Genomic DNA, 12,938 nt, shown 5'->3' on the forward strand with positions numbered 1-12,938 from the left:
TCTCCCCTGTCTCCAAATTCCCCTCTTCTTATAAGCACACCAGTCATATTGGATTATGGCCCACCCTAATTCAGTTTGGCCTCATCTTAATTAATCACTTCTTCAAAGACTTTATTTCCAAATAAAGTCACGATCACAGGTACTGGGGTTTAGGACTTCAACATTTCTTCTGGGGAGACACAATTCAACCCAAAACAGGCTCCCTGTAATATTTTACTTAGGAAAAGACTTCCACCACTAAAGCATTTGAAAAAACTTAATCCAACCCAACCCTGTTGTACAAGTTGCCAGGAAAAATTGTGAACAACTTTTGAAATAGGGGAAAAGTACCAGGTGTCATGAAATGCGGAGCTAGGGTACACTTCCAGGTTATCTGATTCTACAGCAGTCTTCACCTTTCATTGTCTCTGAGTTTTCCTACAACTCTGTACATTGTAGAAAACTGAAAATAAGTCACCATAGCCATACAAGTGAATTTTGTCTGGCAGAAGTGCAATTGACTTTCCCCCACTGTGGAAGAAGCTAGTTTTGTATCCATCAACAAATCCATTTCAGCATTCCTGACTAGCTTTGCATTCTCTTTTGAACCACTTTTTAACACATTACTGGTTTACTAAATAATTCATGAGTTAAACTGAATCTTCAGTTTAATCTCAAACTAAGACACACACACCCCTTTTGAAGGTCGGCAGAACTCCCCACCTTCAATGTGGACAGTTGGGTTCCCCCACAGGTGAAACCAGGTGCTGCCCGGGGGGTCACGCCCCTGTATCCTGGGGGCGTCCAGAAAGGCTCCCCGGAGACGGTGACCTCTGCACCGACGTTTGAACACTCTGGAGCGAAGACTTCAAGCCCAGGAGCTGCGTAGCAGCGGAAGAGAGGCAGGGTTTTAGTAGAAAGATTGATTAGGGGAGGAAAATAGCTAAGGCTTTCAAGAGCGGATCCGTTACGCTGATTTCGTTTTTGTTTTGCGGAAAAGGTGACCCCACGGAAATGCAACATTTACACCCACTGAGAACCAAGCGCCCAGCCTGGCCCCGGCAGGGAGCTGCGCGGCTCGCGGCCCCTTCTCCGGGTGGCCTGGCGCCGCTCCCGCTCTCACCACAGCGGCCCGTGGTGGGTGCGCTGCGCCCCCTGGCGGGCTCCGAGCTTCGTTTTCAGGCGCGCACGGGAGGGTGAAGGGAGCGGGAGGCACGGGGGGGGGGTCCCCAGGATGCCGGCCAGCCGCAGGAGCCGCTTCTGCAGGCGGGGCTCGCTTCTGTGCACTTCCAAAGGCGCCGCGTCCATGAACCTGTCCATCACCGAGGGATTCCCCTCCCAATTGTGCAGATGGGATAATCGAGGCTCAAAGATGGAACGTCCAAGGGCACAAAGGGGAGTCTCCGAAACTCTGAAGCTCTCCTCCACCGGTGCTCGTCTCCTCCTAGGAGCTCCTCCCTTTGTCCTACAGGACCCAGGTGTGGCCACAGAGTGAGTGGTTTATGGTGCACTCCACCTGTCCCCTCTTCCACGTTTCACCAGGCCGGAGGGGTCTCCAGGAGCATCCTTTCTTGAGCGGTCTGCTGGGCTGTGGTGAGCAGAGGAGTGGCTGTGTGGTGGAATTACCCTTTATTACTGGAGGGCAATATGACAAGGGCATTGGGAAACGTAAAAAATGCGGGTGCCCTTGGACCCAGCAATTCCACTTCTGTTATTCTATCCTAAGGAGACAGTTCAACTCAGCAAAGATTTGACCTTGAGAATGATCCTACCCTTATTGTTCCTAATCTCTAAAAATTGTGAACAGCCTAACTTCCTATCCATCAGCTAAATATATGGTATTTTATGCAGCCATGAAAAATCATGTTGAACAAAAATTATTAGTGATGTATCAAAACGTTCATCCTATTGTTAAGCAAAAAAGCAGGTTAAATACAGCATATAAAATGATAAAATCTGTGAAGATGTGAGTGCACAAATTAAAGAAAAGTCTGGAAAGATACTGTCTTGGTGTCGACTTTTAACAGTTTGCAATATGACCCAACTGGTAGATCATATATTTGGCCACAGAGCAGGAGCTTTGGAAGAAAAATTGCCACACAGTACCTGCTCAAGTTGTAATGGGTAGAGTAATTGCTTGATGTGCCGGAGTTTTGTTCCAGCCTTAGTTTCCTAGGGCTGTCTTAACCTACTACCACAAACTGAACAGCTTAAAACAACAGAAATTTAATATATCAATAGTTCCAGAGGCCAGATGTCCAAAATCAAGGTGTTAGCAAGGCCATGCCCCATCTGAAACCTATGGGGGAGAATTCTTCCTTGCCTCTTTCAGTTTCTGATGTTTGCCAGCCACCCTTGGTGTTCCTTGGCTTATAAATGCATCACTGCAATCTCTGCCTCCTCCAGCTTCACGTGGCCTTCTCCCTGGTGTCTGTCTCTGTGTCCAAATTTCCTTCTTATAAAGACAATAGTCATATTGGATTAGGGCCCACCCTAATCCAGTTAGGCCTCATCTTAATCAATTCTTTAAAGATCCTATTTCCACATAAGGTCAATTCACAATTACTCGGTGTTAGGACTTGAACATGTCTTTTTTGGGGGTACACATTTCAACCTATAACAAATATACAACAAAAACTAACATTGACTAGTGGGATTAAGGGCAAGTTTTTTATTTTTAAGTTATTTGTACTTTTCTGTATTTTCTAAATAATCCATTTTGAAAACATATTGTTTTTATGAATTTTTTTATAAAGCAGAAGAATCCCAGGTATTCACTTATGCACTGCAGGAAGGACAGAGCAGCTTATATGGTTGAATTAAGGAAGTAAGGGAAGGGGATCTGGGGGACATTTCCTTCCTCCCAATCCCAGCATAGCCACAGGAATCATGGGTGTTAAGAGCTGCTCTTCATGAAGAATATGACAGTGACAAATTTTCCGGTGTGTTGATTTTTAACAGTTCGCAATATGACCCAACTGGTGGATCATACATCTGGCCACAGATCAGGAACTTTGGAAGAAAAATTGCCACACAGTCCCTGCTCAAGGGTAGAGTAATTGCCTGATGTGCCAGAGTTTTGTTTCAGAACACTGGCAAACACTAAGCTATGTGGTTCCTTTCTTGTACTTGCTCCATGCAAATTGACTGTCACATGTAGAAGGGCCTCTGAAATCCACAGTTCTCTTGAAGGAGCAGTAGAGTCTGTCCACTCCAACAAGGATTTGCAGCACTAGGCTGAGTGAGCATCACAGGGCATGAAGACATCACATTGATGGATTCAGTTGTATCAAAGAAGGCTATCAGAAAAATGCAGGGCCCCAGCTTAAACTGGAAGGATCTCATAGATCCTTAGCTGGCACCTCCCTCATCCCCTCAGTGGCTTGGCATGGAGGTGGTGCATGCTCCCACTGCAGATCCCTAGTCCTGGTTCTGGAGGGAGCAGAGTAATGCTCATGCACATACTCAGAACATGCATGACTGGCCCAATCTGTCTCATGGTAGACTCAGGAACTTGCCATCCCAGAACCTGTCCTACATGCACAAGGCAGCCCATGCATGGAACTCTCCTACAGAATGTTGTGGGAAGCCAGTCAAGTCGTGCTGCCTGGGGCAAGGCATTGCTGGCTATAGGACATACAGTGCAGTGCCCATGACCATGAGAAAACTGTTTCCTAGGGAAGAGGGGACATTTGGAACCCTATAAATGGGGAAATTCCTAGGGCCACATGCACATGCCCAAGATAAGATGCATGTGCAAAAAGGATCAGGGAGGCCCCTATGCTTTGGCCTGGAGCTATTCTCTAAACTAATTATATGAATAAGCCGTGAAGGAGAGTACTTGCACAGGTCAATCTGCCAAGACTGGGAAAAGTGTTTTTTTATTTCCTTCTTCTTTTTCATCTTTTGTTGATGTTGTTGTTGTTAGCTCCTGGCAATCAACGAAATCCCTGCCATAATACTAGCTGGGTACCTGCTTAAGGAATAATGCCTCAGACTCTAAATTCCAGCAGTAACACATTAAGCTATCAAAATGTTCATGTTTCTGCAAAAGATTACAAAACATACAGAGACACTGAAAGTGATGACTCAGGCAAAGGAGAAGTTTAAAGAATTAGAAGCCATCAGTGAGGAGGACCACACTTGGGACATACCAGACAAAAACTTTTAAAAATGGTCCTAACTATGCTCAAAGAGCTAAAGGAAAACATGGACAAAGAACTAAAGGAAATCAGGGAAGCAACAGATGAACACAAAGAGAACATCAATAGAAAGATGGAAATTATGAACCGGAACTAAACAGATCTGAAGACCACAGTAACAGAAATTAAAAATTCCCTAGAGTTGTTCAACAGCAGACTTGAGCTGGCAGAAGAAAGAATCAGAGCACTTGAAGATAAGACAATTGAAATCATCCAGTCTGAGAAGAAGAAAGAATTAAGAGTAAAAGAGTGTAAGGAACCTGTGGGACACCATCAAGTGTACCAATATATGCACTGTGGGGTTCCCAGAAGGAGAAGAGAGAAAAGGTTAGAGGGAATATTCAAAGAAATTCAAAGAATGGCTGAAAGCTATCCAAATTTAACAGAAGACATGAATATGTGCTCAATGAACTCCAAACAGGATAAACCCAAATAGACCCATGCTGCAGCATATTATAACCAGACTGTTGAATGCCAAAGATAAAGAGAGAGTTCTGAAATCCACAGGGAGAAGCAACATGTCACATACAAGGGATCCTCAATAAAATTAAGTCCAATTTCTCATTAGAAACCATGGCAGCAAGAAGGCAGTGGGTGGACTTATAAAAAGTGCTGAAAGCAAAAAAAAAAAAAAAAAAAAAAAAAAAGCCAACCCAGAATTCTATATCCAGCAAAACTGTCTTTCAAAAATGAGGGGGGGAGGGATTTAAAAAAAAAAATGAGGGGGAGATTACAGCTAAACAAAAGCTGAGGGAGTTCATCACCACTAGACCGGCCCTAAAAGAGATGCTAAAGAGCTTCAGGCCTTCTGAAAAGAAAGGACAATAGACAATAGTTTGAAGTCACATGAAGAAATAAAGATCTCTGGTGAGGGTAATGACATAGACAGATAGAAATGCCAGTACTATCATATTTTTGGTTTGTAACTCCACTTTTTACTTCCTACAGGATCTAAAAGACAAATGAATAAAGTGTAATGATAAATCAGTGGTTTTAGATTCATAACGTATAAACATGTGATTTGTGACAAGAACCACATAAAGGTGGGGGGATGAAGGGGTATAGGAACATAGTTTGTACATACTATTGAAGTTAAGTTGGCAAAAAGGAAAACAAGATTGTTATCACTTTAGAATGTCAAATTTAAGCCCTTTGGTAACTACAAAGAAAATATCGGAAAATATGCAAGCTCATAGAGACAGAAGTTAGAGTACAGATTGCCAGGGGAAGGGGGCAGAAAGAATGGGTAGTTAATACATAATGGTTATAGGGTTTTTGTTTGGGCAGATGGGAAAGTTTTAGTAGTGGAAGTTGGTAAGGATACCACAATAATGTAAATGTGATTAATTCCATTGAATGGTATGCTTGGGAGGGGTTGAAATGGGAAAGTTTCTGTTGTGTATATGTTCCCATATTTAATAAAAAAGAGCAACTAAAGAGACAATGATAATTAAAAGCAATGTATGATCCTGGATGGGGTTTAGCAAGGGAAGAAAAAAGGTTTAAAAAGACATTATTGGTGCCTCTTTGTTGCTCAGATGTGGCCCTGTCTCTCTAGCTAAGCCAACTTGAAAGGTGAAATCACTGCCCTCCCCCCTACGTGGGATCAGACACCCAGGGGAGTGAATCTCCCTGGCAACGTGGAATATGACTCCCGGGGAGGAATGTAGACCTGGCATCGTGGGATGGAGAACATCTTCTTGACCAAAAGGGGGATGTGAAAGGAAATGAAATAAGCTTCAGTGGCAGAGAGATTCCAAAAGGAGCCGAGAGATCACTCTGGTGGGCACTCTTATGCACACTTTAGACAACCCTTTTTAGGTTCTAAAGAATTGGGGTAGCTGGTGGTGGATACCTGAAACTATCAAACTGCAACCCAGAACCCATGAATCTCGAAGACAGTTGTATAAAAATGTAGCTTATGAGGGGTGACAATGGGATTGGGAAAGCCATAAGGACCACACTCCACTTTGTCTAGTTTATGGATGGATGAGTAGAAAAATAGGGGAAGGAAACAAACAGACAAAGGTACCCAGTGTTCTTTTTTACTTCAATTGCTCTTTTTCACTCTAATTATTATTCTTGTTATTTTTGTGTGTGTGCTAATGAAGGTGTCAGGGATTGATTTGGGTGATGAATGTACCACTATGTAATGGTACTGTAAACAATCGAAAGTACGATTTGTTTTGTATGACTGCGTGGTATGTGAATATATCTCAATAAAATGAAGATTAAAAAAAAAAAAGACATTATTGGGACATATGAAAAAATTGGAATATTGACTTTCAGTTTTCTATCAATGTTAAATTTCCTGAACTTGATAACTGCACTTAAGGTGGTTGCATAAGTAAATATCCTTGTTCTTGGGAAATGTACATGGCAGCATTAAGTGTTCAAGGAGCATGATGGTTATAACTTACACTCAATGATCAGAGAATAGAATGATATGACAAATGTGGCAAAATGTTAAAACTGGCAGATCTGGGTATCTGGGAAGTAGGGATATGTTGGAGTTCTCTGTATGGGGATTGTATTACTTTTCTAACTGTCCTGTAAGTCTGAAAGTATTTGCAAACAAAAAGTTTTAAAAATCCTACATTCTATCCATCGAAGTGGAAATTGTTGATTGCCTTATAAAACCATTCACCACCTCTCCTTTCTTCAGAACTTTAATTTTGTTAAGACATATCCCCTCCTCTATCTTTTTGCCCTCCTCTGTGCTGTCACCCTATGGAGGCAGAGCAAAAGAAGCCTGGGCCCTAACAGCCTAACAATTCTAGAGCAGAGCTGCCATACCATACCAGCTGAGTGTTTTTCACTTCCTTTTTTTTTTTTTTTCCTTCATTTTCTTTGTTTTGCAACTAAGAGTTGTTTGCTAAGTGTTTCTAGAACTGTTTGGTGTTCTCTAATCAAGAAGGAAATGCAGTTTAAATGCAAACTTTCCATTTCCTCCCAAACATGTATTGTTAGTATTACAGAAACCCAAATCAGACTACCAGGACATAGGCTACTTGTTCAACGAGAGGGCTGTTTTACACAGCATACAGAGGGGAGCCCAAGCAGGAGGCCTGTGAGTGTGGAAGGGCTGCAGCAGGCAGTCTTGGAGCAGTGTTCCAGGAGAAGCACAGGAGAGAGGGGAGGCCCATGTTTTGCCCTGCCCCCTCACTCATTTGTCCTATGAAGTTCTTTATCCCCAGCCAGATGGAAGCCCAGACAGCGGTGTCCCTCCCACTTTTCCAGGCCCAGCATTTCCTTCTCGTCCAGGGCAATTAATCCCAAGGTAGAAATCCAGTGCCCCCACTGGCTTCCAAATACAAGCAGTTCCCAGCATTTCACACTCTTACATCCCTATGAGCCAGGGAGGTCCCTGCCTACAATCTGTATAGGAAGTCCTGCACTACTTTGCTGTGGACCTTCTGGTCACCTGATTCCTGTGCCTTCAACCATCCCTGCTTTCCTCATTCAGCAATCCCTCCTATGGTCAATTCTAGTGTATTCCTGATGTCAGGTTAGGGAGGAATATGTCTGATCACCCAGGGCTGCGCTGCAGACATTAATCTTTCTCTTTTTGGGTCCTGAGGTCCTTTATTCCTTCTCTTTTGTCTCCTTGGAGTGTTTTATAACCTTCAAAGCGGGCCTCTCATTCTAGCCTTTGGGTGGGGTCTGTGGTGGGCTGCATCCCCTGGCACCAGCAAAGGCTTGACACAATGTAGCCTTCAAAGAGCAGCTTGGATGAAACCCCAGAAGCCTGGAACTGCAGGAAAAGTGGATTAGCCCAGCTTTCTCAAGGACTGTTTGGTCCTGCTTTAGTTTCTGCTCCAATGTGAGAACAATCTTGCTTTTTAAACCCTTCACATCACATAGGTGGTGTTGGTTGGTGTTTACTGTCAAAGCCAAAGTATGAGGCCAATTTGGGAACTGAACAGGACTCTACTAATTCCTTGTGTAAATACGGGATATGCTTCCCAGCCTTCCAGGTCAGCATCCTGGAGCTTCCATTTGCCACTGAATTTTCTGGAACCCAAACGCTTCCTTCTCTCATTTCAAGATCCTGGGAGAACCAATAGGAAAGGCCATGTCTGGAAGCAATTTGGGCTGGGGATAGGGGAGGCATGCCCAGCACTTTTCTCTTTGTTCAGCACAGGCAGGGGGCTACAGCTGCCAGCTCAGGCCTGTTTCATATAATTGCCCCCAGAAATCTAACTTCTAGAAAAGGCATTGACCTGTAAGTGTTTGACTCTCTAAAGAGACAGATAATCAGAATCTGAAATTACTATTTTTCAACAAGGAAATATTTCAAGAGGGAATGTAGTATCAAGAGAGCTGCATGCCCACACCTGTGCCCCTGATGAGGCGTGAGAAGGAATTAAGGACACCTGTTCTGCAGGGCCTAGAAGGAAGTAGAGGACACCTGAAAGCTCTGGAAGTTGAGTTGCCTCTCCTGGGAATGCGAAGGCCCAAGGCAGTTTTTCTCCCCACGCTGCTCCAGCCAAGGTCAGGAACCAGCAGACCTGGAAAAATGGAATCGGGCCAGGGGACAAGACCAAGCTGTGTGTTGGAGCATTCCTTCTTTTGGCTTCTTTTGACCTGTCAGCTCCATGACCTTCCTACAATTTAGCTTCCTCTGCTACTCCAAAATTTCACCTTGGAAATGTATTTAACTGGCCCTGTCTAACCCTCAACCCTATGTGACCTCATGGGTCCACAAGCAAAACCAAGTAGCTAAGGACTTCAGACTTTTGTTTCAAATTCTCAATAGATTAGTAGAGAGAAGTGTTCTCTGGCCTATCAATGGATTTGCTCTTTTGAGTTCGGTGCTAGTTTGTTTTTCTGTGGGTGGTAAAGAAACCTGCCCACTGGTCCCTCAGCAGGGGCTATAGGAGAGACAGTTTCTCTGAGAAGTGATTGGGAGAGAAGGAACAGGCAATTCTAGGGAAGACAGCGTCAGTGGCTCTGCACAGATCTCATTAACACCTTGGTTTCTTCCTTTTTCATAGTAGCCCAAATCTTTCCTATGTGAACATCTTTGAAAGGGAAGAAGTTAAGGGACCCAGCTGTGATACAGTCAGGTGGGCTGGGGGTGCGGGAGCAGTCAGTGACGGGAGGGTAGATCACCTGTGTGGGGAATGAGCCTAATGCTCAAGATGAAAGCTAGGGAAATAAAATTTCACTGCCAAATCCCAAAGTCAGGGGCAGAGTGGAAAACTCAACACAGAGCCAAGGTCAGGAACCAGCAGACCTGGAAAAATGGAATCAGGCCAGGGGACAAGACCAAGCTGTGTGTGGTGGCTGTTGAGAATGAGTTGGCACCAAACCTAGTTTCACTGGCCCTCAACCTAGACTCACACACAGAAGGGTCACAACAAGGATGGCAGCACCTGGGCTTAAATGATATCACCAAGGGGGAAGAGGAGAAACCAGGACTTATTAATTCAGTTCCACGACCCCCCTAAGTTATATGCAAGACTGCATGCACTTGAGCATTCTTCGGAGATTGGTAAAGGGAACAGCACCCTAACAAGCTATTTTTAAGGTACTGAATGTTGAATACGGTAATCCCGGGGAGGACAATCTCTGCGGGCTCTCCTCACTTGGCCTAGGCCCTGAACGGCTGAGGTATCTCGGCCACCCTTCAAAGGGGAAGAATCCCTCTGCTTCGCTGCAGGGTTGCTGCCGTTTGAGCCGTTTCTTTCCGTGATCCAGGAGCACCGAGCACCAGGTCTGGAAGAGGATGCGCTTAATAAACGATGGAAATGGACAGAGGGCGGAGAGACAAATTTAAAAGAGGGAAGTGTGACTCGTGCCCCTCGGAAAACCTGCGGGCGCAGCTCAAATGGGAACACCAACCAGCTCTTATTAACGTGAAGTTTGCCCGCGACTAATTTGTCCGTTTCATTTTATTTGGAAAACAACAGTTCCCCGCCCCACTATTTTGCGGTACAGTTGGAGTTCCGGGAAGGTGTTCAGTGGCCGGACAGACACTACCGTCTTTCCCCAACCTTCAGAGGCGCGGAATCGGTCCCCAAGTGCCACGATTTGGACCAACGAAGACTATCCCCTCACTTCCCACGACCGTCGCCCCGCCCCTCGGAGGCCGTGGTGCGCCAGCGTGACGTCGCGTGCGTATCGACGTAGGCGCACGCCGAGTCCGGAAGAGGCGCGGGCGGGGAAAGGAGCGGGAGACTCGGCTGCTGCACCTGGGTCCCCATGGCTCTGTGGCGCGGCTCTGCGTACGCCGGCTTCCTGGCGCTGGCCATTGGCTGCGTCTTCTTGCTGGAACCCGAGCTGCCGGGCTCGGCGCTGCGCTCGCTCTGGAGCTCGCTGCGGCTGGGTCCCGCTCCCGCGCCCCTGGGGCCCGGCTCCTCTGAAGGCCGGCTAGCGGCCGCCTGGGACGCGCTCATCGTGCGGCCAGCCAGGCGCTGGCGCCGCGTGGCCGTGGGGTGAGTGCCTGCGGGGCTTGAGTCTCTGGGCTTCCCCAGGGAAGTGCGAGAGCTCCGGGCATCCAGGGTCTGCCTTGGAGAAAGTCGGGCGTCTTGGGAGCTGGGAGGTAGAACCGTGCGGGAACAGGAGTGACCAGAGGTCCCCGGGAGCCCCCTCCATGCTGATGTCCGCTCTGCCTCCGTGGCAAGAAGCGTCGGATGTCCGGGATGAGCCGGGTTCGTCCCAGCTTCAGGGACCCACCAAACGCTTTCCACTTGGTTGGACTCTGTGCCCTTCTCGGTAGGAGCAACACTACGGTCCTGACACCTTGTTCGAACCTCCGTTATCATTCCAACTTTCAGCCCTTCCGCTGCTGGCGATTGCCCTTTTGCAGTCAGATGCTTGGTCTTATCCACTTTTCGGTACTTTAAGTCTTTCTTCTGCACTTCTTGAAAGCAAGTGATTTCTGCTTTAAAATATCGGCTTTTTAATCCTTGGTTTCCCTTCGTTAACGCCGTAAGGTCTGGAGACCACCACTTACTGAAACTCCTCTCTCAAAGCTCGCAGTGATTTATTTTCAAATTCAACTGCCGTTTTTTGTTTGTTTGTTTTAGCTTTCATTATCAATATCTGCAGTCTTCTATGCGTTGGACACGCCCTTCTTGAAACTCTTTTCTTCCTTCACTTCAGTGACGTTGCATATTTAAAGTTCTTCCAAATCACAAAGCCGCCTCCTTTCTTCTGTACTCCTCTCCAGGAATATAATTATTAACTCCATAGTGTCTCAGCTCGACTCGAATATCTTGCCATCACCTCAGAGGCTCTGTATCCAAAATCAGGTCTTCCACCAAATACCCTCCTTAGTGGAGGGAAGTGTGGTGGAGGGAGGGAGGGACGGTAAAGTAGAGCAGAGTTATCCTGAAGACTAAATGAAATAATCTGTGTAATCTACCTAGCATGTTGCCTGCTTTGTAAAAAGCACTCAAATGTTAGCTAATATTTCTAATGTCATTTAGCACATTTATTGATTCTTCAGATGTATCTCCCTTTACCTCTTCTTTCAAGTTCAGGCCCTTTTCTCCCAGTTCTGTATCCACTTAACTTCCTCCCTTGCTTTATTCTGATTCATTCAGCAAATTTTCATTAACTATGTACTATGTGTCAAGTCTGATAAGTTCTAAGAATAGGGAAATGGATGAAGCGAGTTTCCTTCCTCATTTATTGGAAACAAATATATGAAAATATTTCATATTTTCATTGTGGAAAGTGCTTTGCTGAACTGGTGGTAAGAACAGGTCACCCTAGTGTCCCAAATAAGGATGATTCATTCTTCCCAGGATGGTGCATCAGAAAAAGCTCCATCTAAGAAGGTGATGTTCCATTTACTGTTGCTACATTATAAATCACTCCAAAACTTGGTAACGTAAAACAGCAGTCATTTATTGTCTCTAATGGTTGTGAGGTTTAATTGGGTTTAGCTGAGAAGTTCTCATGGTCTCATGCAGTTGTAGGTGGAAGGGGGCTGGGACAGGAGTGATCTTGAAGGTCGATTTTGACTGTCAGCTGGGACCTCAAGTGGGATTTTCAGCTGGAACACCTACATGTTGCTTCTCCTTGTAGCTGTTTCACTTTCTCATGGGAGTAAAGGGAATGTCCCAAGAGAACTGGGCAGAAGCTTAAATGACTTTTGTGATCTAGCCTCAGAAGCACATAGTATCACTTCTATCATAGTCACAGGTCCACGTAGTTTTAAGGGGAGAGGACATAGAACACACCTTCATGGGAGGAGTGTCAACATCTTGTAAAATGAGCATATGGAATGGGAGATCCTCTGGCCACCTTGGAAAACATATTCTACAGTGACTTGCATAGGACAGGCCCTGGAAAAGAAAAAAAGAGTTTCTCCAGGCAGAGGGCTCCAAAGAGGGGGATATAAGTCCACCCTGGCAGAGGGAACCGAATGTGAAATAGTACATGGTTTACCTGAGGAACAATAAGTTGGCCTGTGTTTAGGGCAAGGATCTTATAGTAGAGAATGTCAAGAGATGATTCTAAGAGGGAAAGTTGGTCTTGATTATAAAGGGCCTTTTTTATGAGTGTAAATACTAAAGGTTTATAAGCAACTAAATGGTGGTAAGCTCTTTGCTGAGAGTAACTGGTGGGAATGTGAAGAATGGATTTTGAGCAATGGTTCTAACCTGTTTTACTGTTTAATGTCATTTTTATGGGTAACATACTTTCATTGATAACATTTCTCATTACCCAAAGATATTGTAAGCATAAAGATGGGAATCTGTGAGGGTTAGGTGGGGATATGTGCAGTACATGTACCAGAAT

The 12,938-nt window shown here is 45.2% G+C and overlaps 1 protein-coding gene across 2 annotated transcripts in view; it reads left to right on the forward strand.

Annotated features, from left to right (window-relative positions):
- The first annotated feature begins 10,329 nt into the window (after positions 1–10,329).
- ADPGK (ADP dependent glucokinase) overlaps positions 10,330–12,938 on the forward strand; it is a 60,794-nt gene continuing 58,185 nt past the window's right edge. For both annotated transcript variants that reach the window (XM_037833492.1, XM_037833493.1), the window contains exon 1: positions 10,330–10,621. In XM_037833492.1, coding sequence (XP_037689420.1) covers positions 10,389–10,621 — 233 coding nt within the window. In that variant the 5' untranslated portion in view covers positions 10,330–10,388. The remainder of the gene's footprint in view (positions 10,622–12,938) is intronic.

Source organism: Choloepus didactylus, chromosome 4 (genome assembly GCF_015220235.1).
Source record: "Choloepus didactylus isolate mChoDid1 chromosome 4, mChoDid1.pri, whole genome shotgun sequence".
In the NCBI taxonomy this organism is placed as follows: Eukaryota; Metazoa; Chordata; class Mammalia; order Pilosa; family Megalonychidae; genus Choloepus; species Choloepus didactylus.